This window comes from Thamnophis sirtalis, unplaced genomic scaffold (genome assembly GCF_051295495.1).
Source record: "Thamnophis sirtalis isolate CommonGarterSnake01/CBP01778 unplaced genomic scaffold, rThaSir2_p1.2 scaffold_5, whole genome shotgun sequence".
Taxonomy (NCBI): domain Eukaryota; kingdom Metazoa; phylum Chordata; class Lepidosauria; order Squamata; family Natricidae; genus Thamnophis; species Thamnophis sirtalis.
In genome coordinates, this window is record NW_028261385.1 from 61,017,229 (window position 1) to 61,030,846 (window position 13,618).

Genomic DNA, 13,618 nt, shown 5'->3' on the forward strand with positions numbered 1-13,618 from the left:
TCTCCAGGCCTTTGATCATCTTAGTTGCTCTCTCTGAACTTTTTTACTTACCATAATTAGCTGACCAGCTAGGGGAAAATGCTTCCCATCACACTTCTATAACTCCTGAAAGTTTCTTACCTATTCTAAATTTTGCAGTAATTGTCATAATTTCCAAACTGTTTATTTAAAGCTGTAAAGTTATTCTCCAGTACATTTCTAAAGTGATAGGGAATATTCCAAGCTACAAATTGGACAACAGCAACACATTCTGTAAATATTTCTTGCTGTCTTTATTATGTGTTTACTATAGGTGATTGATTTAAAAGCAAAAATAGCCATATATATAGCAAGCCATATATATATAAAATCTAATATATATGTAAAAATCTAATATATATATATATATATATATATATATATATATATATATATATATATATATATATATATATATATATATATATATATATATATATATATATATAATTTTGCTGACAAATGAAGAATGAGCAGTTGCTAACTTTTTTTTAACATGAAACTTTAAAAACAAAATAATACTCCCCTGAATTTAAGGGGACAATATCAGATTTATTTTGCAGACTATTTTTGAGGAGGAGGCATATTAGACTTGTGTTTACTACATTAAAAAAGCGTGAACAAAATATAGAACATTCAGAGAGAAATTTTTAGTATAAAGGATAAGCATTCAGATTTGATGAGCAGAAATTAATATTTGATAGGACCTTAAACCTTAGATTTTTATTCAAAAATATATTTCAAAATAATAACTTCCCAAAACAAATTTCAGACAGAATATTCATTAATTCCTTTCCCCTACTCACCTAAACTTAATTTCATAATATCATTCTTTGAAATGATTTTGCCATCTTTGAACTCAAAAGTTCCTCCAAACAGATAAATGTCCTAAAATGGAAGAACAATGGCAGATATTACCATACCAATTTATTTTGCACTCAACATTTTGTTCTTCATTGATATTCTTCTTTAGAGAGACCATCACAATAATGATTTTTTAAAAAGATTTGTCCATTAATTGATCATCAGATCAGTGGTAATGTGGCATCTCTAAAATAAAACTCTTTTCAATCTTGAAAATGTTCAGAAGAAATCCCGGTATTATGGGGTAATTATATGTCCATTTTGCTTCGCAAAGGACTTATCTCCTAATATGTGTTCCTATGCTAATATAAGAGAGTGATTTTCCTAAATTACATGCATATTGCTCAAGGGATACCAAGATTGCTTCCAGTTGTTGATGTCTGGGACTCTGCTGTAAGCCTTTGTCTTGCCCTGCACACCTTACTGAAGCTCTGGGGATATACGTGGACTATTATTGCTGGTTGCCTTGGAAATGGCCAATGTCTGCTAATTAGCAATCTGTTTAAAACAAGCTGGATTGGAATGCAGCCAATTCCCCTGCCTATCTCTCCACCTCACATTTCAAAGGACTCCAAATGATAGGTGTGATCTGCTAAACCACAGAGGCTTCATTTAACTCTCAATAACAGGATTGAATAACACATTGTACAACTCTAAGCAAACTCTTCACGCATAGGATAGAATGGGAGGTGGAAGGAATTGATAAGAAGCAGCTGCATTCTGCAATTGAAATTGTTCCATCGTTCCCTGTCTTTTCAAGCTAAGGAACTTTCTAGGATCACCAAGCCATAAGGGCAGAATCTAGATCCCTTTCAGCTTCCTGACCCTAATATTCAGATGGGAATATTCAGCCAGATACAGGTGATTATACACTTTCTACTTCTGGCTGTCAAATAGAAGCTCAGGGTTCCCCACCTTGTGGAGCAAGCAAGATCTTGCAATTGTTTCTTTTGCTTTTTGGGAATGCTACAAAAAATGCTCCGTGGAGAATTTCTGAAATGGATCTGTCAGTGATATATTGATGGAAAACATCACTGACACAGTGGATGCCAGTGATGGGTGATGAATAAAAATGCAAAAAGATTTCATCCTTTTCTCCCAGTATTTCTTGTCAACTCCTTCAAAATAGGCAGTCGGCAAACTTGGATATCTGGAAAAGATGTTGTTGCTAGTATTACAGTATTATTGTATTGATACTGTATAATAGTAATTGTCATTCTGCAACAATTTTCTCCTCCTATGTGCTCAGGGTTTGATAGACATTCTATCACAAATTTCCTGAAAATTCTCTTGATAGTGGAGACATTGGAAAATATAGGAAATAGATTAAGTTCTTGAATGGCATGATGTATATAGTATTTTCTACAGCTGCAAAGGCAAAATAAAAAAGTAAAGGTAAAAATTATCCTCCATCATATGTGCTAGTCATTCCCGTCTTTTGTGAGTGGTGCTCATCTCCGTTTCAAAGCTGAAGAGACATCACTGTCTGAATATGTCGCCATATATGGCCGGCATGACTAAATGCCAAAGGCGCACAGAACACTGTTACCTTCCCATCAAAGGTGCCCCCTCCCTCTGTGTCTCTCCTTTCACCCACCCACCAAAAGTTCCCTGGATTCTTATTTAAATATTGTCAAAAATGGGGAGATTCTTGTATTATAGGCTGAAAACAATAAAGTGGTTAACTTGAACTCTGCATGTGCACATCTGATTGATTGTGACTGGCACGATCCTAGTTCTAATAGTACAGTAATTAAAGCAATAGGAAATTGGCTGTTCTGTTGCCCCTATGTTCCATAGACCTCTATAGGTTGTGCAAGGAAGATCTAATAATTCAGATTAACAAAAACAAGTAGCAATGTTCTTTTCTTGCAACCTAAAGACGAGAGAACGAGAAAGGAAAGGAGGAAAGGAGGCCTTTGTAGTTCTCTGGGTAAGAGGTGGGAAAAAAGGAAAACATATTTCACCTAACCCAGAACAGAAGGATTGCGCATGATCAGCAGTTGTGGAGGGTGGGGCTGGAGGGAGAATGGCAGGCACTACAGCCAATCAGTGGCTGCAATTAGAATAGACCAAAGTACTGGAGACCATCCATTCTGAAGTGTTGAAAATGGCTCAGGTTGGAGAACTGCAATTCTGCTTTAGCTGGAAGACATGGCTGTGGGGTGCATCTTCAACAACAAGAAGTAAAATGAGGAGGATGCCATCCATTCCTACAGTGAGAAAGTGGTGGAGTGGGCTTTATTGGCAATGGGACAAACAGTGAGTGTATATCTGCCCTAAATCTTTGCAGTCAAGATTTTCTGTTCTCAAATACAATGGAAGTAAAAGCATATTAATTTGTAACAGGAGAGTAAAATGTTCAGTTGTTTACCTTATCACTGTGTGCTGTAAATGTATGATGTGATCTTCCAAAAGGCTTTTCTCCCTTTACTTCACACTTTTTCCACATTAAAGATACTTGGGGAGAGAAAAGAAAATAATACAAAAACATCTTTCATTTGCTTTTATTCTGTAGTATCTGAAAATAGCACTATTCCAATCCTTTGACATTTACATCCATTTTTTAAAATATATAAAAGCATATTAATTCCCCAGGCTACTCAAAGACTGGATTATTTGATGTGATTCCAGTTTTTTTCTCTCCTCACAATACTTATGCACTATTTTTAACTTTACACCCACCCTGCTTCCCCGAAATAAGACCTCCTTAGATAATACCAGTAAGCCCAATTGGGCTTTTGAGCAAATGTACTAAAATAAGCCCTCCACCAAAAATAAGCCCTCCCCCAAAATATTGCAATACAGCAGCAGCCATGAGGTGACCATGCTTGCCACCTCCTGCACCTCAAAAATAATAAGACCTCCCTGAAAATAAGGCCAAGTGCTTATTTCGGGGGTCAAAAGAAAATAAGACCCTGCTTTATTTTGGGGGAAACACAGTACTTTGCGTGCAGTAGTAGAGTAAGGGTGAGGATTTGTGGAAAATTGCAAGAGAAATAACCAGCAATCTCATCAGTACAGACATTATTAATGGAGCTTATTTGCATATTTAGACAAATTGAAACAAGAGTCATAATTTCTCTGTAAATGTAGTGCAATATTTAACAACTCAAGCCTTGCCAAATCAGAGTTTCAAAATGCTGGTGAAGAGTTCCCATCCCTTTTAGAGTTAAGTTCTATAGAAGCATATTCCTGAATCCTGGCTATGGCCAACGAAGCAGTTTAGGATATAAGGAGGCTTTAGCATTAAAGTCTTTAACCAGAGAATATACCCTACACAACATAGCAACATGCAATCAGTCATAATTTGCCAGTTCTTTGCCAGAATCTCAGCAACCAATGGCATTGTGGGGGTTGGTGGGATGAGATTAAAAAAAGTCCACTTGGCAGTTGTGACAGTGCAATTAAATTCCCATCCTTTTTGTAGATGTGACAACATCTACACACACAGAAGAAGATGCAGGTTGTCTGCCATCTTCACTTTTTTGCCATCCTTGCAGGCTCCACAGCTATTAGGCTTTGTTGAATGCAGGCAAATATCTGTGTCTCAGGATAATGTTGACCCAATCTGGATCGGTCACCAGGACCAGAGCTTTAGTCGTCCGAGCTTTCTGACTTGTATTGGAGCCCATCTTCAGGGAATTTCTCTTTACATTCTGGTAGAGAGTCCGAAAGTCTTCTAAACCTCTGGCCCCGCTGACTGACACAGGTTGGATCCTATAGTAAGCTTTGTGTTAGATAGGGCTCTTATTTTGTAAAACACTAAAAATATAAACCCTGTTCCAAATGGGGTCAAAGGCACCAAATGTGTGTCATGCTAGTTCCCCCTTTGTTTTACAACAAGAAGCATCCACATAGAATGGAAAACAAACAGGGAGCAATCCTTAGGCATCAAGCTAAGTTAGGAGTAAGCAGGCATCAAGTGTCCCCAGACACTGCTTCTGGCGTCTACTGTCTCCTAACCTATATGACTTTAACAGAATATTTCTTTAATAACAACATTAAATTGGAAGTTAGAATGCTGTAAAGAAAATAATCTGCCACTAGCATTACGCAGACTGCAGGAATACCTTTGGATCCTACAAAGGCCCTATCAAATTGTAGAGAACTTCATTTGACTGACCATGCCTAACCTAATGGTCATTTTGTAAACATATATGGAACATGCTCTCAAAATCCTATATATGTCCCAGCCACCCAAAATTGTCTACTCTGCACTATGCCGTGATTGCATTGTTAGTTGAATTTAAATTCCACCGAAATCGGTGAAACTTACATTACATGGATATATTTTTTTTTACATTCCCTTGTGTATCCTCCTTTGATATTGCCGTACTCCATTTGCCAAAGAATTCAGAATAATGTATTTTCCTGAGTACCATATTTATCTGAAAAGAAGGATGATCCACCCTCATCCCTAGGGAAGATTGGTTGCTAAGAAATCAGGTCTTTGTCAGCTAAATGAATTGTCTGCTTGCCAATTTATTTATTTATAAGGCATCCCACATTAAAATGGGTATAAAAGGCATCTCATCTGTAGTAAATTTCAGTGAGTTCGGTGGCTTTCTCTCCCACATTAACATGTGTAGGATAATTCTGTGCTAGGGGATAGATCTACTTAGCTCAATTTACTCCATGTACGTTTTGTAGCGACAGGAGAATAAATCACTGGAAACTAAGCTGTTTTTACCTTCTTTTATAACAAAGTCACAGATCTTTCTTCCTAGAAGGAAATGTATGCATTCTTTAATAATACCATATTCTAGGTAAATGAAAGATTACTTCACCCCATGTACAGATAATTATTTGGAATGGGAAGCCTTTATCTTCCTTTTTGGCAAATATACTAGGTAACCAGGACTCTTTTGTAGCAGAATTTTTTGGGCCCTGAAACTGCTTGAAAGATAACCCTAAATGGTCAGGGATTGTCACATTTATTTTCATCTCTTCATCTCTTCATTACTTTGCTAACTTACAACAGCAGTTCATAATTCGAACAAAATGATCACATATAATGAAAAGAACCTGTGTCCAGTGCATACACATCAGTATAATATTCATCTTCATTGGAACGACCGCCAAACATATAGATGATTTCTCCAATGGCAGCAAAAGCATGGCCTGACCTAAAAAGTTCAAATCCATTTGAATTAAATGATGTGTTTCCTACTGAGGTAGAAATGTTTTTCAAAGTAAAAGAATGTCAAAGAGAATGTGCTTTAAATGCTAAAAATAATGGTTGGGCTCACTTAAGTCAAATAATTCCTACTATCTGCTTTTTAAAAAGGAGACTTCTGAAGCTATTAGTCTGAAACTATTCTAGTTGGCTATAAAATATGTTTTCTTCAAATCAAGTTTACTCTTGGTCACTTCACAGATAAACCCATATAGATTTCTGGTCTTTTCCTGAGATGTTTGTCAACCTTCCAATCTAGCTTATTGTTCTGGTATTCCGTGGTGGATTCCCATCCAAGTTTTGTCTTGTAGGCAATTGTGGGAGGAGATTTCCCTAATTATGGAATATGGTGAATCTATGTACAAGACTATCCTGATCTGGACATTCCTCAGATGTGTGAATTTAAACTCCCAGAATGCTCAAAAAGTCATGCGGCTGTGAATTTGGGAGATAGACATCCAAACATCTGGAATGGGGTCTATGACAACTTGCCATGGCCAACTTGTTATGGCCAACTGGCCGCAAACAACTTGCCACAGACAACTTACCATGAGACAACTCACCATGGCCAACTCACTATGGGATAAGAGTTGCACTAATATCGAAGTAATAGTCTAATACAGTGTTTCTCAACCTTGTCAACTTGAAGATGTCGAATGTGAATGCTGGCAGGGGGATTCTGGGAGTTGAAGTCCAGACATCTTCAAGTTGACAAGGTTGAGAAACACTGGTCTAATATAATCATTAAAGAAAGGATGCCAAAGAAGGGATAAAATAAAATGCGAATGACAAAAATTAAAAAATATATTTTTAAATATTTCAAACAATTTAATTAAATTGTTGAATTGTCCCACAGTGAATTGTCCCATGGCAAATTGGCCATAGTGAATTGTCCCATGGTGAGGTGGCCATGGTGAGTTGACCGTAGCGAGTTGGCTGCGGCAAGTTTTCCCATTCTGTCTGGAATGGAATGACATTGAAAAAGTTGTAAGCAATTTGGGCATCTGTAAATCGAGACCTATGTGAAACAAATGGAATTAACTTCAATAATTGCACATAATACTGGTTGAAAGAAGGGCACTTGGTATTTGTATATTGTAATAATTCTGGCTGAAAGACACATTTCACTCATCCCACTGGATTTTCATCAGGTGTGGACAACTGGGCCATAATATTACACATTTCCAAACTGTAAGTATGCTATTTGTTTCTTTAGAAGATCAGAACACCCAGAAAGACTTGTTTCCCATTATTCTGGACAGGACTTGCAAGATTTATTCCATTTGCCGAATCTACTCCAGATTGTCATTTAGGAGCATTCTAAATGAAATTGCTCTCTGCTTTTGAATGTTTTTGTCTTCCATGATTGCTTCTTTCATACATTGTTCAGCTCTGCAGACTTTTCCTGCATTAGAGAGATTGAAACATGGATGCCAGGAAGAACCCAGTGGCAAACGCCTTTGAAGTAACCTCTGACTACATCAGATAATACTTAATACTAAGAAATCTCAAACGGAATGAAAAATGGGTGAATATTTTCAAGAAACACTACAAAGCCATTGGAAAAATCATTCAAATTAGAACCAGAATGTCCCCTTCTATCACTAGAGGAGAGGAATACAAGGAAGAATACCCAACTGAACATCTTTTCTCCAAAAACTTGATTGAATATTGTACCAGGGCATGAGATCTATTGTACCAGGGCATGAGATCAGTGTTATTGCACTGATATCATTATTGAGGGGACGGACCGTCTATTCCATCTTATCATGAGAGCTATTAGCTGTCATTTGGAGTTAGCCGAGATAAATGCTGGTCCAGCATGGCTTATAAACCGTTCTATTGATATGAAGAGTAATCCTACGAATGCTTTTGCAAAACTTAGTCTAAGAGGACTTACTTTGAATGGAGTATATATAGCTATAGCCTTTTCTTGACCTATTTGTGAATTCTCTCTCTAGTGCAATTGTGAAAGATTATTGAAATGAAGAGGAAGAGATGATGTGCATCTTTTTCTTCTGTTTTTTTTCTGTATAAATGACAGTTCTTACACATTTTTGTACATAGCCTGATTTGGTAAAGCACAATATTTTGTGTTACATAATATATGTAGGTATATGCATAATCTTGTATTCATTCGTTCATTCATTCATTCATGGATGGTCATGTAGTGTATATTGGAGGTAGTGACTCTCTGATGGCTGCATGCAATGAAATTTCATTTTAATGTATGCCAATTAGTGTACATTCAACGTGACAATAAAGTTATTCTATTCTATTCAAAAATGATTAGAATTCCCTCCTTCTCCCTTCACCCCAAGCTGTTTCTCAAAGTTAGATTTTTCCCCCTCCATCTTCTGACAAAGCCAAACTCAACAGTCTTCTCTCTTGAGCTTCAGTATAGATCTAAATCTCAAGAAAGGTGCTGAGTGCTACCAGGTGTAATATGACAAAAGAGCAACATGCCATTACAATACAAGCCATGGCCTTTTGCAGTGCATTGTGAGATTGCACACATGGCCAAAAAGGGTGCAGCTCGTGTCACTCGCTTTCATTTGATAGAAGTAGCAGGAAACTACAGATAGCCCAGCAGGGGAATGTTTATTGTTATATCTGACAAGCATGGAGCTTCTAACATGTGAAGAAATATGATCTTTTATTCTGTATTTACTTTCCCATATCAAATTGTAAATATTCCCTGTTTGGTTGCCTTCCCGAGAGATATTTCCTGTCAATATGTTAATCATCTTGCACTTAAAATTCTTCTTTTGCTTTGTTTAGGACTTCTGTTCAGGCTTTACTTTACTTATGCATTCATTGCTTTTAAACTATGATTTACTTGTACTCTGTTGGTGCAAAGCATTCTTAAAAGGTTTCCTTGCCTTCTTAGCAGAAATTCTTACATTCTGTGGTTCTTCTGACTCCCTCACAAATTGTCACCAGGTTTATAAAGTTGAATAGATCAAGTTAACCTTCCTATTTTCTAATGTTTTCACATGATAAGATTTTATGTTAATTTTTAGCTGGAACTAATTGGCTTAGTTAATATAAATTTATTAAAAATGGGATCTAGCTGGAAATTAGGAGATAATCACATGAATGGGCAAAACATGATATGCTCTGCTTAGAGACTGCTTTTCCTTGAAATCGGATTTCCATAAAAATGTAGCTATGCTTTTAGTCTCAGTTGCCTTAATGATGTCTAATTAAGATGCCAAGTATGTTCTCCTTTAGCTCATACTTTTTCGTATCAACCGTTTTCTGCAAACCCCAAAAGTGCTTTTTCAGGAGGCAACTGGACTTTGTTTTTTCTTTTAAAGACGTTTTGCTTCTCAACCAAGAAGCTTCTTCAGCTTTGATAGGATAGTGGGGAATGGAATGATTTATATTCCTTGCAGACAGCTGGTCATTTGCATCCTTTTAGAGGGTCGTTGAAACACTTGGAGATTTATCTGTGTCCTCAGGGTCACCTGAGTAGTGCTCCTGGTTCCTGTAGTCTGTAATTTTTCCTCTGGAAATCCATTCCTACTCCCACACCATTCAAAAGGTGTTCATCCCAAATTGTTTGTCCCAAAATAATTTGGGCTGCAAGTTTGACAGCCCTGCTCTAAACTTAAGGATGGAAATTACCAGCTGTCTGCAAGGAATATAAATCCTTCCATCCCTACTATCCTGTCAGAGCTGAAGAAGCTTCTTGGATGAGAAGTGAAATGTCTTCAAAAGGAAAAACAAGAAAGTTCAGTTGCTTCCTGAAAAAGCACCTTTGGGACAATCATGACCTGGATGATTGAGAATCGCTACAGACTGCTCCTTGCCTGATTGCTGGAAAACCAAGACTGTTCGAGAAAAAAATAAACTTGCTCCATCAGATCAACTTAACTAATTTTATCTGGAATAGTGTGTTTGGGTGCACAATTATTATTTTTACATTTTCTTCTAATGTTCTCTTTTCCAAAATAAGTATATTTTATAAAAATTATAAATTTATTATATTAATCAGAGATTTATCATTACAGTAAAAACTTCATGTTTGGGACTGCACTATTGCAAAATCATCACTTGCATTGTTAGGATTTTCACAAGTTTTCTTGAGGTCATCTGCACAGTTATTTGAGCAAATGAATCAATTTGTTTCACTTCTCCGATTATCCTACTTTGAGAACGAGGCTGAAAGAACAACTATTTGGCAGAATGGATCAAAACACTTCAAGCAGATGGATAGGGTAGGACACCCTTTTCAACCTGGTGTTACAGTTCAATTAGTTAGACTGTAATACTAATTATCCCCAGTTGCACTGAGAATTGAAGATGCTGGCTGGAGGATGTACCGTGTTTTCCCCAAAATAAGACAGGGTCTTATTTTCTTTTGCCCCACGAAATATGGCCTTGGCCTTATTATAGGGGGAGGGCTTATTGTTTTGGGGTTGCCGGGTGGCTGTGCCCTTGTGAGCGGGCTCCCGAAGAGCCGGGCACAGCCTCAGGGGCGAAGCAGCCATGAGGTGACCACGCTCACGAGCAACTGCCCGGCAACCCCCCTCTCCAGCCAGGCAGAGCACCATTCACTGACCTAGGGGGTATCCCTAAGGCACCAAGGCACGTGGCGCTCTGCCCGCTCCCCAGCTCCCATGGCTTGGCACATTAGGGATACTCCCTAGGTCAGTGCATGGAGCTCTGCCCAGCTGGAGAAGGGGATTGCACGAGCATCTGTTCCGTCCCCATTAAGCATGCCTTCCAGCCTCACCATGTCCTGGCCCAGCTCTCCCTGCAGGGCCAGGGCACCGCCGCCGCTGCCGTGCTCCAAGCATCTTCTTCTCCAGCTTCCAAACTCCCAAACTTGGCTGCTGAGTCTTCCAGCAGTGGCTGCTCTAGGAGTGTGCTCTATGGTTGTGGACCGGCTGCCGGACAGAGTCTTCCGGACAGAGAGTCTTCCAGCACCCAGCCCACAACCATAGAGTGCACTCCTAGAGCAGCGGCTGCTGGAAGACTCGGCAGCCGAGTTTTGGAGTTTGGAAGCTGGAGAAGAAGTTATGCTCGGAGCATGGTGATGGCGGTGCCCTGGCCCTGCACGGAGAGCTGGGCCAGGGCATGGTGAGGCTGGGAGGCATGCTTGCTGGGGGCAGAACAGGCGCCCGCGCAACCCCCCTATCCAGCTGGGCAGAGCTCCATGCACTTTCACGGTAGTACTAAATGTGGGACACTGAATTGGGGATGACTGAACTATAGAATGTGAGGTTTTTCAACTTTTATGGATAGGCTTCCACAAGCCAATCCACAAAAAGATTTTCCAGCAATGAAAAGTCATTCCTCACCTAGATGTAGACAAAATAAGAATCCTTAATACAATTTATCTGGTATATTTAAGCATTGAGTTGCATTTAACAATCAGACAAATGAATAATGTTATAACCAGATTACAGACTGAAGCTGACAAAGTGGATTGCTTTGTCAATCCAGTCTAAAGCCAGGAGTCAAATCAAACATATATGGATTTATAGCTCCATAAGAGCTATAAATCCACCAAGAGCCAAGGTGGCGCAGTGGTTAAATGCAGCACTGCAGGCTACTGCTAGATCAGCAGTTCAGCGGTTCAAATCCCACCGGCTCAGGGTTGACTCAGCCTTCCATCCTTCCGAGGTGGGTAAAATGAGGACCCGGATTGTTGGGGGCAATATGCTGACTCTCTGTAAACCGCTTAGAGAGGCCTGAAAGGCCTATGAAGCGGTATATAAGTCTACTGCTATTGCTATTGCTATAGCTCAATCTCTTGGCCACAAATTCTGCTCTCACACTCAAAGAAGTAAAAAAAAATGTGACACCTACAGCACAGAAAGTCTAATTTTTACAAAAGTACAGGTAGAAAACATCACTTCTACTCTGGTAATAGGTCTATAGAGGTCAGTACCTTTTTCTTCTGCATTGAGGCTTTTGGCTATGCTGCAAAAAACTTTGGAATTCCTCTTGACATTTTTAAATGTACAATAACAGTACTAAATATCCCCTAAGCTTACTTTAAAAAGTTTGTGATCCCAGAACACTAGGCTCAATTGGTGCTTTTTTTCAAGAGACAACTTTGGGACAACCATGACCTGGATGACTGAGAATCTCCATAGACTTTAAAAAGGAGCCATTGTACCCTGGTTCCCTTTAATTGCCCCTTCCTTGATGTCTATGTTAAGCCCTTTCCTCCAAAAACCTCTGCTTATCCAATGCCCTCATCTCTCAATTGAAATTCTGTACATATAAGCCATGAACTGTACTCTCATTCCTGGCTTCCCTCACTCTTATGAGTCACAATTCAGAATCTGACTCTGACCTTGAATCTGATGATGTAGTTCTACCGGAGCTTGTGCTTCAGGCCTCAAGACCTAGTGAGGCCTCAAGACCTAGTGAGGTGGGATTCAATTGAGGCTGATCAGCCACCTGCATCTACTGTTCATCTGGAGCAATCAGATGAAAAGGCACAAGCCCTAACTTTAGATATTTACAGAGGTGAGCAGAGCAATGCTCCTCAATGAGACTCCTTGCTAGGCAAAGAGTGAGGCATGAGTAATTGCAGCCAGCTGTCTGGAAACAGATTTAGATAGCTGCTTTGCTTGTCATCCTTGGAGATAATCATTCAGTTTTCTAGCTTGTGACCCTTTGACCATATAACTACCTGATTTTGTTCTCTGTAATTTATGGGTTATGTTTGGACTATGCTGTTGCTTCCTGGACTGTAGGCAATTTTTTTCAGGCAAGGACTCTCTTCTAAGCATTTGAACTACCGTACATTCCTGGTATCTGCTGGTATCAGCTTAACTGCAGTGGCTACAGCTTGGCTGCGTGTGCTTGCCTGCAACCTTGAATCAGGGCACTTATTCTCAGCTTATTAACTGTACTTTCTGCATTGCAATGTTTAATTGGTTTTTCAGTGTGACAGTAGAATAGCTACAGAAAAGCCCCCCTTGCAAGGTTTTCCTTTGGGGTTTAATTGGTGAGTGGGATACCAACGGGATGGCAGGTTCCTAGAAATATGAGTGTATGATGAAGAACAGGGTATTCATATATGTACTACATGCATGCATGTCTTGCACCTTAATGCAAGAATTGTTTCACCATTGAAACAATTTCAAAAATTGTCTTTCATCATGCTATATGAATATGAATGGTAAAAAATTCAGGATCATTCTTCAGCAGGCTCTAAAATTATCTTCTATTGGATGGTAACATCTAGTTATCTGAATTCCCATCCCTTGAGAGTACTCCATAGAACAAATGAAACAGCTCATTATATGACATTATATTATCTAACTATATTAAATACAGGAAACTCATTATGGATTCACCAATTAAACAACTGCTTGAGGCTCTGGTAGTATCTACATTTCATGCTTCCATTGCCACATGTTTTCCCAGGATAGTTTATTTTTGCAGAAATTTTATTTCAAGTGTTACTGTTTGTCTTTTTAAGTAATAACAAAATACATATTTACTGGTTCCTTTTTTCTTGCAGTAAAATGAAGAGGGATTAAAGGATGAATGATAGTAGCTTGGATTAAAATACAAATGAGAAAAACA

The 13,618-nt window shown here is 38.7% G+C and overlaps 1 protein-coding gene across 1 annotated transcript in view; it reads right to left on the bottom strand.

The window, feature by feature from the left end:
* LOC106543530 (RING finger protein B) overlaps nucleotides 1-13,618 on the bottom strand; it is a 65,960-nt gene that overhangs the window by 25,481 nt on the left and 26,861 nt on the right. Inside the window, exons 9-11 of the mRNA XM_087715906.1 lie at nucleotides 5,911-6,011; nucleotides 3,257-3,342; nucleotides 825-906 (exon numbers count right to left, since the gene is read on the bottom strand). Coding sequence (XP_087572032.1) covers nucleotides 825-906; nucleotides 3,257-3,342; nucleotides 5,911-6,011 — 269 coding nt within the window. The remainder of the gene's footprint in view (nucleotides 1-824; nucleotides 907-3,256; nucleotides 3,343-5,910; nucleotides 6,012-13,618) is intronic.